This window comes from Vidua macroura, unplaced genomic scaffold (assembly GCF_024509145.1).
Source record: "Vidua macroura isolate BioBank_ID:100142 unplaced genomic scaffold, ASM2450914v1 whyUn_scaffold_146, whole genome shotgun sequence".
NCBI lineage: Eukaryota > Metazoa > Chordata > Aves > Passeriformes > Viduidae > Vidua > Vidua macroura.
Genome location: NW_026530554.1, coordinates 5001 through 17153, shown reverse-complemented (window position 1 = coordinate 17153; position 12153 = coordinate 5001). Strand labels below are relative to the sequence as shown.

General features: G+C 53.9%; 1 protein-coding gene and 2 non-coding genes across 3 annotated transcripts in view; all 3 read left to right on the top strand.

Annotated features, from left to right (window-relative positions):
* The first annotated feature begins 6118 nt into the window (after nucleotides 1–6118).
* Nucleotides 6119–6191, top strand: TRNAK-UUU (transfer RNA lysine (anticodon UUU)). The gene has a single exon. It is a non-coding gene; the product is annotated as a tRNA-Lys (tRNA).
* A 187-nt stretch (nucleotides 6192–6378) lies between these two features.
* Nucleotides 6379–6450, top strand: TRNAQ-CUG (transfer RNA glutamine (anticodon CUG)). The gene has a single exon. It is a non-coding gene; the product is annotated as a tRNA-Gln (tRNA).
* Nucleotides 6451–7398: 948 nt separating this feature from the next.
* The window catches only part of LOC128802702 (long-chain fatty acid transport protein 2-like), a gene marked incomplete at its 3' end in the record, with an annotated part of 8984 nt that continues 4229 nt past the window's right edge, over nucleotides 7399–12153 (top strand). The window contains exons 1-2 of the mRNA XM_053969260.1: nucleotides 7399–8047; nucleotides 11811–12020. Coding sequence (XP_053825235.1) covers nucleotides 7561–8047; nucleotides 11811–12020 — 697 coding nt within the window. The remainder of the gene's footprint in view (nucleotides 8048–11810; nucleotides 12021–12153) is intronic.

Genomic DNA, 12153 nt, shown 5'->3' with positions numbered 1-12153 from the left:
AACCCCTAACCCTATTCCAAACCTTTTGGAAAATTCGCATTTAAAAATTAAATTCCATGTTAAATATTCAAATTATTCTCATTTTAATATTCCAACTATTCACTGACCATAACCCTGACTGTAAACCTAGCCCTGACCCACACCCTTTGGAATAGACACTTTTCAAAATTAAATTCCCTGCTAAATATTCAAATAAATCTCATTTTAATATCCAGATGTTCACTGACCATAACCCTGACCATGACCATAACCCTGACCCTTTGGAATATTGGGTTTAAAAATTAAATTCCTGATAAAACATCCAAATTATTCTCATTATAAAATTCCAATTATCCCCTAACCCAAACGCTAACCTTAACCCTAACCAGAATGCTTTGGAATATTTGCATTTAAAAATGAAATCCCAGTTAAATATTCAAATTATTTGCATTTTAATATTCTAAATATTCCCTGACCCTAACCATGACCCTAAACCTAACCCTAAACATATTAACTTAAAAAAATTATTTTAAAATTAATATATAAAATATAATATTACATTAAAATATTATATAAATTTTAAAAATTTAAATTATTCTCATTTAAATATACCAATTATCGCCTATGAGTTGAGAGGAAAAGTGAAACTTGTGGGTGGGAAATGTGAGGGGGAAAATGAAGGGAAATGTGAGGGGAAAAGGGCAGAAAAGGTGAGGCAAAAAAATGGGAAACGAGGGGAGAAAATGGTGGAAAATGTGAGGGAGAAAATGGAGGGAAACGTGAGGGAGAAAATGGAGGGAAACGTGAGGTGGAAAGGGCAGAAAATTTGAGGCAAAAAAATGGGAAATGTGACAGGAGAAAGGGTGGGAAAAGTGAGGCGAGAAAATGGAGGGAAACGTGAGGGGGGAAAATGGAGGGAAACGTGAAGGGGAAAGGGCGGAAAATTTGAGGCAAAAAATGGGAAATGTGACGGGAGAAAGGGTGGGAAAAGTGAGGCGAGAAAATGGAGGGAAACGTGAGGGGGGGAAAATGGCAGGAAACGTGAGGGGGAAAATGGAGGGAAATGAGGTGAAAAATGGGAAATGTGAGGGGAAAATGGGTGGGAAAAAGAGGAAAAAGAGCAGGAAATGTGAGGGGAGAGAAGAGTGGGAAATGTGAGGGGGAAATGGGTGTGAAACATGAGGAGGAAAGGGCGGAAAAGGTGAGGCAAAAAACGGGAAACGAGGGGGGAAAATGGTGGAAAATGTGAGGGGAGAAAAGAGCGGGAAACGTGAGGGAGAAAATGGAGGGAAATGTGCGGGAGAAAATGGAGGGAAACGTGATGGGGGAAATGGAGAGAAACGTGAAGGGAAAAGGGTGGAAAAGGTGAGGCAAAAAATGGGAAATGTGAGGGGAAAATGGGTGAGAAACGTGAGGGGGGAAAATGGAAGGAAACATGAGGGGAAAAGGGCAGAAACGGTGAGGCAAAAAATGGGAAATGTGAGGGGAAAATGGGTGGGAAACGTGAGCGGGGAAAATAGATGGAAACGAGGTGAAAAATGGGAAATGTGAGGGAAAAATGTGGGGAAAACATGAGGGGGGAAAATAGTGGGAAACGTGAGGGAGAAAATGGAGGGAAACGTGACAGGGGAAATGGAGGGAAACGTGAAGGCAAAAGGGTGGAAAAGGTGAGGCAAAAAATGGGAAATGTGAGGGGAAAATGGGTGAGAAACGTGAGGGGGGAAAATGGCGGGAAATGTGAGGGGGAAAATGGAGGGAAACGAGGTGAAAAATGGGAAATGTGAGGGGAAAATGGGTGGAAAATATGAGGGAAAAAATGGCGGGAAATATGAGGGGAGAGAAGAGTGGGAAATGTGAGGGGGAAATGGGTGTGAAACATGGGGGGAAAAGGGCAGAAAAGGTGAGGCAATAAATGGGAAACGGGGGGGAAATGGTGGAAAATGTGAGGGGAGAAAAGAGTGGGAAACGTGAGGGAGAAAATGGAGGGAAACGTGAGGGGGGAAAGGGAAGGAAACGTGAAGGGGAAAGGGCGGAAAATTTGAGGCAAAAAATGGGAAATGTGACGGGAGAAAGGGTGGGAAAAGTGAGGCGAGAAAATGGAGGGAAACGTGAGGGGGGGAAAATGGCAGGAAATGAGGTGAAAAATGGGAAATGTGAGGGGAAAATGGATGGGAAAAAGAGGAAAAAGAGCAGGAAATGTGAGGGGAGAGAAGAGTGGGGAATGTGAGGGGAGAAGGGTGTGAAACATGAGGGGGAAAGGGCAGAAAAGGTGAGGCAATAAATAGGAAATGTGAGGGGGGAAAATGGGTGGGAAATGTGAGGGGAGAAAAGAGCGGGAAACGTGAGGGGCAAAATGGTGGGAAACAAGGTAAAAAATGGGAAACGTGAGGGGAAAATGGGTGGAAAATATGAGGGAAAAAATGGCGGGAAATGTGAGGGGAAAAAAGAGTGGGGAACATGAGGGGAAAAGCGTGTGAAACATGAGGGGAAAAGGGCAGAAAAGGTGAGGCAATAAATAGGAAATGTGAGGGGGGAAAATGGGTGGGAAACGTGAAGGGAAAAGGGCGGAAAAGGTGAGACAAAAAATGGGAAATGTGAGGGGAAAATGTGTGGAAAACATGAGGGGAAAAAATGGCGGGAAATATGAGGGGAGAAAAGTGTGGGGAACGTGAGGCAAAAAGGGTGTGAAACATGAGGGGAAAAGGCGGAAAAGGTAAGGCAAAAAATGGGAAACACGGGGGAGAAATGGTGGAAAATGTGAGGGGAGAAAAGAGGGAGAAACGTGAGGGGGGAAAAGGGTAGACAAGGTGAGGCAAAAAATGGGAAATGTGGGGGGGGGAAATGGTGGGAAAAGTGAGAGGAAAAAATGGTGGGAAACATGAGGGAGAAAATGGAGGCAAACGTGATGGGGGAAATGGAGGGAAACGTGAAGGGAAAAGGGTGGAAAAGGTGAGGCAAAAAATGGGAAATGTGAGGGGAAAAGGGTGGGAAAAGTGAGGGGAGAAAAGAGCAGGAAACGTGAGGGGAGAAAATGGTGAGAAACATGAGGGGAGAAAATAATTGGAAAAGTGAGGTAAAAAATGGAAAACCTGAGGGGAAAACGTGTGGAAAACATGAGGGGAGAAAATGGAGGGAAACGTGAGGGGAGAAAATGGGAAACATGAGGGGAGAAAATGGGAAACATGAGGGGGAAAGAGCATGAAAATGAGAAATAAGAGGGTGAAAATGGCGGGAAGCATGAGGGGAGAAAATGTTGGGAAACATGAGGGTGAAAATTTCAGGAAACATGAGGGAGGAAAAGGATGGGAAAGGTGGGGGGAGAAAATGGGAAATGTGAGAGAAAAGGTTGGAAAATGTGAGTTTAAAATGAGAAATAAGAGGGTGAAAATGGTGGGAAATGTGAGGGGGGAAAAAGGAGGAAAATTAGAGGTAAAAAATGGGAAATAAGAGAATGAAAATGGTGGGAAACATGGAAGGAGAAACTGCTGGGAAATGTGAGGGCAAAAAGGGCGGAAAATGTGAGGGAAAAAATGGGAAATCTGAGTGGAAAATGGTGGGAAATGTAAGGGGGAAAGAGGGTGGAAAATATGAGGTAAAAAAATGGGAAACGTGAGGAGGAAAATGTCAGGAAACGTGAGGTAAAAAATGGTAAACCTGAGGGTGAAATTGGAGGGAAACATGAAGGGAGAAAAGGTTGGGAAATGTGAAGGGGGGAAAGGCAGAAAATATGAGGGAAAAAATGGGAAATAAGAGGGTGAAAATGGTGGGAAACGTGAGGGGAGAAAATGTCAGGAAATATGAGGGGAAAAAAGGGTGGAAAATGTGAGATAAAGAATAGGAAACACGAGGGGGGAAGAGGGTGGAAAACGTGAGGTGAAAAATGAGAAATAAGAGGGTGAAAATGTCGGGAAAATGTTGGGAAATGTGAGCAGTCTGTGCTGAGTGGCCTCTAGCAAGGGCCTGTGCACCAATGGTCCTTGGGGGAATTAATAGTAATAATTTATATTATATTATATTATATTATATTATATTATATTATATTATATTATATTATATTATATTATATTATATTATATTATATTATATTATATTATATTATATTATATTATATTATATTATATTATATTATATTATATTATATTATATTATATTATATTAATAATTATCTTGTTATTAATTATTATTACTAATTTATTCCAGTAGATTTCTATATTATTATACTGCTACATTATTATATATCATACTTTATTTTTTATTATTTCTGATAATTACTATTATTATTATCATTATAATTATTATTATCATAATTATTATCATACCTTTTGTTATTATTATTAATAGTAGTAGTAGTAATAGTAAAAGATTATTTTGGAGTAAACCCCTGAAATCTCTCACTCGGGGAGCAGGAAGACAATGAAAAGCTCTTTTTTGGGGGGAGGAAATCCAAATTAAGTCATTTCTCTATTCCGCTGCACGGGAATGCGTTTGAGGAGAAAACTGAGGATTTCTGGGGTTAAATCGAACCAAAAACTCCGATTCCATATTCCGGGCGGCCGTTCTGTGTCTGGGGCCGCGTCCCTGCCCCAACCCCGGCGAGTTAAAACCCCCGAAAACCCCGGGGTTTTCCCCAAAACCTCGGGTTATTCCCTAAAACCCCGGGGTTTTCCCCAAAACCTCGGGTTATTCTCTAAAACCTCGGGGTTTTCCCCAAAACCTCGGGTTATTCCCTAAAACCCCGGGGTTTTCCCCAAAAACTCGGGTTATTCCCTAAAACCCCGGGGTTTTCCTCAAAACCTCGGGTTATTCCCTAAAACCCCGGGGTTTTCCCCAAAATCTCGGGTTATTCCCTAAAACCCCGGGGTTTTCCTCAAAACCTCGGGTTATTCCCTAAAACCCCGGGGTTTTCCCAAAAATCTCGGGTTATTCCCTAAAACCCCGGGGTTTTCCCCAAAATCTCGGGTTTTCCCCAAAATCTCGGGTTTTTCCCCTAAAATATCAGGTTTCTCCCCAAAATCTCGGGTTTCTCCCTAAAACCTCGAGTTTTTCTCCTAAAATATCAGGTTTCTCCCCAAAACCTCGGGTTTCGCCCTAAAACCTCGGGGTTTTCCCTAAAATTTCGGGTTTTTCCCTAAAACCTCATGTTTTTCTCCTAAAATATCAGGTTTCTCCCTAAAACCTCGAGTTTCTCACTAAAACCTCGAGTTTTTTCCCTAAAACCACGGGGTTACCCCCAAAATCTCGAGTTTTTCCTTAAAACCTCGGGTTATTCCCTAAAACCTCGGGGTTTTCCCCAAAACCTCATGTTTTTTTCCTAAAATATCAGGTTTCTCCCCAAAACCTCGGGTTTCTCCCCAAAATCTCGGGTTTCTCCCTGAAACCTCGGGTTTCTCCTTAAAACCTCGAGTTTTTTTCCCTAAAACCACGGGATTACCCCCAAAATCTCGAGTTTTTCCTTAAAACCTCGGGTTATTCCCTAAAACCTCAGCTTTTCCCCCCACACCGCTCGATTTTCTCCAAACCCTCGGGTTTTTCCCGGAAATCACGAGGTTTCTCCACAAAACAGTGAAGTTTTCCCCCATAACCACTCGATTTTTTCCCCAAATCCTCGGGGTTTCCCCCATAACCTCCCCGATTTCCCCCCAAACTCGCGAGTTTTTCCCTAAAACCTCGGGTTTCTCCCTAAAACCTTGGGGTTTTCCCCAAAACCTCGGTTTCTCCCTAAAACCTCGGGTTTTTCCCCAAACCCTCGAGTTTTTCCCAAAAATCACGAGGTTTCTCACCAAAACCGTGAGGTTTTTCCCCATAACCGCCCGATTTTCCCAAACCTCGGGTTTTTCCCGAAAATCACGAGGTTTCTCCTCAAAACCGTGAGGTTTTTCCCCAAACCTCGGGGTTTTCCCGAAAATCACGAGGTTTCTCCCCAAAACCGTGAGGTTTTTCCGCAAATCCTCGGGGTTTTCCCCCATAACCCCCCGGATTTTTCCTCAAATCCTCGGGGTTTTCCCCCATAACCGCCTGATTTTTTCCCCAAATCCTCGGGTTTTCCCCATAACCGCTCGATTTTCCCCCAAACTCAGGAATTTTCCCCAAACCCGCGTGGTTTTTCCCCAAACCCGCCTTGTCCGGAGCTGGCGGCAGAGCCCGGATAGCTCAGTCGGTAGAGCATCAGACTTTTAATCTGAGGGTCCAGGGTTCAAGTCCCTGTTCGGGCGAACCGCCTTTTCTTCTTTTTATTCCCTTTTTTCCCCTTTTTTCCCGTTTTTAACCCTTTTTAACCCTTTCCCCCCCCCCTTTTTCCTCTTTCCCCAGCCCTCTCCGGGGGTTCCTCCGCGCGCTCCGGCGGGGCCGGCCCGCGGTCTCTTTTCCGTGGCGGAGGGAGCGGCGCGGAGCGTGACGGGCGGTCCCATGGTGTAATGGTGAGCACTCTGGACTCTGAATCCAGCGATCCGAGTTCGAATCTCGGTGGGACCTGCGCCTCCTTTTGTGGCAGCGCCGAGCCCCCGGCCCGGGGTGTCCCGGGGGTGCCCCCGGGGTGTCCCCAGGGTGTCCCCAGGGTTTCCCTGCTTCGGGGGACACCCTGCTGGTGTCCCTGGGGTGTTCCCGAGCTGTCCCCGGGGAGTCCCTGCTTTGGGGCTGTCCCGGAGGTGTTCCCAGGGTGTCCCCGAGGTGTCCCTGTGGTGTTCCCGAGCTGTCCCCGGGGAGTCCCTGCTTTGGGGCTGTCCCCGAAGTGTCCCGGAGGTGTTCCCAGGGTGTCCCCGAGGTGTCCCTGCTTTGGGGCTGTCCCCAAGGTGTCCTGGAGGTGTCCCTGTGGTGTTCCCGAGCTGTCCCCGGGGAGTCCCTGCTTTGGGGCTGTCCCCGAGGTGTCCCGGAGGTGTCCTGGAGGTGTGACTGAGGTGTCCCAGACAGACAGCTGGGCTGGCAGAGGCCACACAGCCGTGGTGGGAGAGGCTGGATGGCTGGACAGATGGACAGATGGACAGATGGACAGGTGGGGTGGCAGAGGATTGATGGTCAGACAGACGGACAGCTGGGGTGGGAGAGGCTGGATGGCCGGACAGATGGACAGCCGGGGTGGCAGAGGCCGGACAGCTGGACAGATGGACAGCCGGGGTGGCAGAGACTGGATGGCACGACAGACGGACAGGTAGAGTGGCAGAGGATCGATGGCTGGACAGACGGACAGCCAGACAGCCGGACAGCCAGACAGAGGCTGGAGAGCCATGCAGCCGGACAGCCGGACAGCCGTGTAGCTGGACAGCCAGACAGAGGCTGGACAGAGGGACAGCCAGACAGCCGGACAGAGGCTGGAGAGCCATGCAGCCGGACAGCCGGACAGGGGGACAGCCGGCCAGCCGTGCAGGCAGGGCCCGCAGAGCCCCCGGGCCGTGGCAGCCGCCGCCCGCCGAGCCACTCCCGGGGGCAGGGAGGGCCACAGGAGAAACAAAACGCAGCAGGAGCGAGGAGAGCAAACAAAGAGCAGGAACCGGAGAGCGGCGAACTCCGGACCCCGGCAACGCCGGCACGGCCGGCCCAAAGGTCGCCCGGCGGACCTTGGCCGCCGGCCCCGCCGTGCTGCTGGCCATGGCGGTGCTGCCGGCTCTGGTGGCCGCCGCGGCCGTGCTGCTGGTGCTGGTGCCGCTGGCCGCGGCACGGCTGGTGCCGTTCCTGTGGGACGACCTGGCGTTCTTCGCCACCATGGCGCGGTCATCGCTGCGCTGCCGCCGGCGCCTGGCCGGCCGGCCGGCCGTCACCCTGCTGGACGTGTTCCGGCGGCACGTCCGGCTCCGGCCGCGCCGGCCGCTGCTGCTCTTCCAGGATGAGACCTACACCTTCGAGGACATCGAGCGGCGCAGCAACCGCGCGGCCTGGGCGCTGCTGCGGCGCCTGGGGCTGCGGAGCGGCCGGACGGTGGCCGTGTTCCTGCCCAACGAGCCGGCCTACCTGTGGACGTGGCTAGCGTTGGCCAAGTTGGGTTGCCCCATGGCTTGCCTCAACTGCAACGTGAGGGGCCGGGCGCTGCGGCACGCGCTGGAGGCGGCCGAGGCCACCGTGGTGCTGGCCAGTCCTGGTGAGAGAGGACAACGTGGGGTCTGGGGGCTTGGCTGGGGTTGTGGCCACCAAGGCCACTGTGGTGCTGGCCAGTCCCGGTGAGAAGCCGCAACGTGGGGTTTGGGGGCTTGGTTGGGATCTTGGCTTGGGTTTGTGGCCACCAAGGCCACTGTGGTGCTTGCCAGCCCTGGTGAGAGGGGTCAATGTGGGGTTTGGGGGGTTTGCTTGGGATCTTGGTGGGTTTGTGGCCACCAAGGCCACCGTGGTGCTGGCCAGCCCTGGTGAGAGGGGACAACGTAGGGTTTGGGGTGTCTGGGGGCTTGGTTGGGTTGTGGCCACCAAGGCCAGCATGGTGCTGGCCAGCCTTGGTGAGAGGGGGCAATGTGGCGTTCAGGGGGATTTGTGGCCAAGGCCACCGTGGTGCTGGCCAGCTCTGGTGAGAGGGGACAATGTGGCATTCAGGGGGATTTGTGGCCACCAAGGCCACCCTGGTCCGGGCCAGTCCAGGTGAGAGGGGGCAATGTGGCGTTCCAGGGGGTTTGTGGCCACCAAGGCCACCCTGGTCCTGGCCAGCCCCAGTGAATGCACGGGGAGTGGGGGGGGTTTGCACGTGTGTCACTGTCCCTGTGTGTGTCACTGTGTGTCACTGTGTGTGTCATTGTCCCTGTGAGTGTCACTGTCCCTGTGTGTCCCTGTGTCCCTGTGTGTGTCATTGTCCCTGTGTGTGTCACTGTGTGTCCCTGGGTGTCCCTGGGTGTGTCCCTGTGTCACTGTCACTGTGTTTCCCTGTGTGTCACTGTGCGTGTCACTGTCCCTGTGTGTCCCTGTGTGTCCCTGTGTGTGTCCCTGTGTGTGTCCCTGTGTGTCCCTGTGTGTGTCACTGTGAGTGTCCCTGGGTGTCCCTGTGTGTGTCACTGTGTGTCCCTGTGTGTGTCCCTGTGTGTCCCTGGGTGTCCCGGGGTGTGTCACTGTGTGTGTCCCTGGGTGTGTCCCTGGGTGTGTCCCTGTGTGTATCACTGTGAGTGTCCCTGTGTGTCCCTGTGTGTGTCCCTGTGTGTGTCACTGTGTGTCCCTGTGTGTCCCTGGGTGTGTCACTGTGTGTCCCTGGGTGTCCCTGTGTGTATCACTGTGAGTGTCCTGGTGTGTGTCCCTGTGTGTGTCCCTGTGTCACTGTGTGTCACTGTGTGTGTCCCTGTGTCACTGTGTGTCACTGTGTGTGTCCCTGTGTGTCCCTGTGTGTGTCACTGTGAGTGTCCCTGGGTGTCCCTGTGTGTGTCACTGTGTGTCCCTGTGTGTGTCCCTGTGTGTCCCTGGGTGTCCCGGGGTGTGTCACTGTGTGTGTCCCTGGGTGTGTCCCTGGGTGTGTCCCTGTGTGTATCACTGTGAGTGTCCCTGTGTGTCCCTGTGTGTGTCCCTGTGTGTGTCACTGTGTGTCCCTGTGTGTCCCTGGGTGTGTCACTGTGTGTCCCTGGGTGTCCCTGTGTGTATCACTGTGAGTGTCCTGGTGTGTGTCCCTGTGTGTGTCCCTGTGTCACTGTGTGTCACTGTGTGTGTCCCTGTGTCACTGTGTGTCACTGTGTGTGTCCCTGGGTGTCACTGCGTGGTGTCCCTGTGTGTATCACTGTGAGTGTCACTGTGTCCCTGGGTGTGTCTCTGTGTCACTGTGTGGTGTCCCTGGGTGTGTCACTGTGTGTGTCACTGTGTGTCCCTCTGTGTCCCTGGGGGTGTCCCTGTGTGTCCCTGTGTGTATCACTGTGAGTGTCACTGTGTGTCCCTGGGTGTGTCCCTGTGCATCCCTGTGTGTCCCTGTGTGTGTCACTGTCACTCTGTGTCCCTGAGTGTCCCTGTGTGTGTCACTGTGTGTGTCACTGTGTGTCCCTGTGTGTCACTGTGTGTCCCTGGGTGTCCCTGGGTGTGTCACTGTGTGTGTCACTGTGTGTGTCACTGTGTGTCCCTCTGTGTCCCTGGGGGTGTCCCTGTGTGTCCCTGTGTGTCCCTGGGTGTCCCTGTGTGTGTCCCTGGGTGTCCCTGGGTGTGTCCCTGTGTGTCCCTGCGTGGTGTCCCTGTATGTATCACTGTGAGTGTCACTGTATGTCCCTGTGAGTGTCACTGTCCCTCTGTGTGTGTCACCGTGTGTGTCCCTGTGTGTCACTGTGTGTCCCTGGGTGTCCCTGGGTGTCCCTGGGTGTCCCTGTGTGTCCCGGGGTGTCACTGTGAGTGTCACTCTGTGTGTCACCCCTGGGTGCACCCACGGGATCGGGGCTCCCTTCGGGGTGACCCCGTTTAGGGTCACTGCGGGGGCCCGGCTGGCTGGGACCCCCCTTTTGGGGTGCTCAGGAGGTGTGGGGGGGGGGTCAGGGACCCATTTTGGGGTGCTGAGGGTGCCTCTCGGGGAGGTTTGGGGTGCTTGGGGTGTCAGGGACCCCTTTTTGGGGTGCTGAGGGTGCCTCTCGGGGAGGTTTGGGGTGCTTGGGGTGTCAGGGACCCCTTTTTGGGGTGCTGAGGGTGCCTCTCGGGGAGGTTTGGGGTGCTTGGGGTGTCAGGGACCCCTTTTGGGGTGCTGAGGGTGCCCCTCGGGGAGGTTTGGGGTGCTTGGGGTGTCAGGGACCCCTTTTTGGGGTGCTGAGGGTGCCCGGCTGGGAAGTTTGGGGCACCTGTGAGATCAGGGACCCCTTCTGGTCAGGGAGCACCTTTTGGGGTGCTCAGGAGGTTTGGGGTATCTGGGGGGACCAGGGACCCCTTTTGGGGTGCTCAGGGTGCCCCTCGGGGAGGTTTGGGGCACCTGTGAGATCAGGGACCCCCTTTTGGGGTGCCCAGGGCGTCCCTCGGGGAGGTTTGGGGTGTCTGGGGGATCAGGGAGCCCTTTTGGGGTGCTCAGGAGGTGTGTGGGGTGTCTGGGGGGTCAGGGACCCGTTTTGGGGTGCTGAGGGTGCCCGGCTGGGCTCCTGCCCGGACCCCACTGGGTGCCCGGGACCCCTGGGTGCCCCACCCCGGACCTTTGGGGTGCCCACACCAGCACGGCTCACATTTGGGGTGTGCCCCGTGCCCACCTGGGCTGCACCTGTGCGATGTCGGGGGTGCCCACCTGACCAGGTGCCCACCTGGAGGTACCCTGGGGTGCCCACCTGGGAACCTCGGCCTGCTCAACCCATTCCAGGGGTGCCCACCTGTCCAGGTGCCCATTTGGGGGTACCCTGGGGTGCCCACCTTGGAACCTTTGCCCACCCACCCATTCTGGCGGTGCCCACCTGACCAGGTGCCCATTTGGGGGTACCCTGGGGTGCCCACCTGAGAACCTTTGCCCACCCATCCATGATTCTGATGGTGCCCACCTGACCAGGTGCCCACCTGGAGGCACCTTGAGGTGCCCACCTGAGAACCTTGGCCCACCCACCCATTCCGGGGGTGCCCACCTGACCAGGTGCCCACCTGGAGGTACCTTGGGGTGCCCACCTGGGAACCTCAGCCTGCTCACCCATTCCGGGGGTGCCCACCTGGCCAGGTACACCGTTGGAGTACCTTGGGGGTGCCCACCTGACCAGGTGCCCACCTGGAGGCACCTTGAGGTGCCCACCTGAGAACCTTGGCCCACCCATCCATGATTCTGATGGTGCCCACCTGACCAGGTGCCCACCTGGAGGTACCTTGGGGTGCTCACCTGGGAACTTCGGCCTGCTCACCCATTCCAGGGGTGCCCACCTGGCCAGGTGCCCACCTGGGGTCACCTGCCCCCGTGTCCCGTGCCCCCGTGGGACCCTCCCCGCGTCCCTGTGTCCCCGCAGAGCTCCGCGAGGCCGTGGAGGAGGTTCTGCCCGACCTGCAGCGCGACGGCGTCGCCGTCTTCTACCTGAGCGCGGCGTCGCCCACGCCGGGCGTGGAGGCGCTGCTGCCCGCCATCGAGGCAGCGCCCGACGAGCCGCCGCCCGCCGGGCACCGCGCCGGCGTCACCGGCGACTCCAAGGCCATGTACATCTACACCTCCGGCACCACCGGTGAGCCAGGCCGCAGGAGCTCGCGGGGATGGGTGGAGTGGACAGCGTTGGAGGGGTCTTGGGGGTCTTTCTCCAGCCCTGACCATCATGGGTCCACCTGAGCCAGGTGTGTGCTGGGTGTGTCCGCACATGT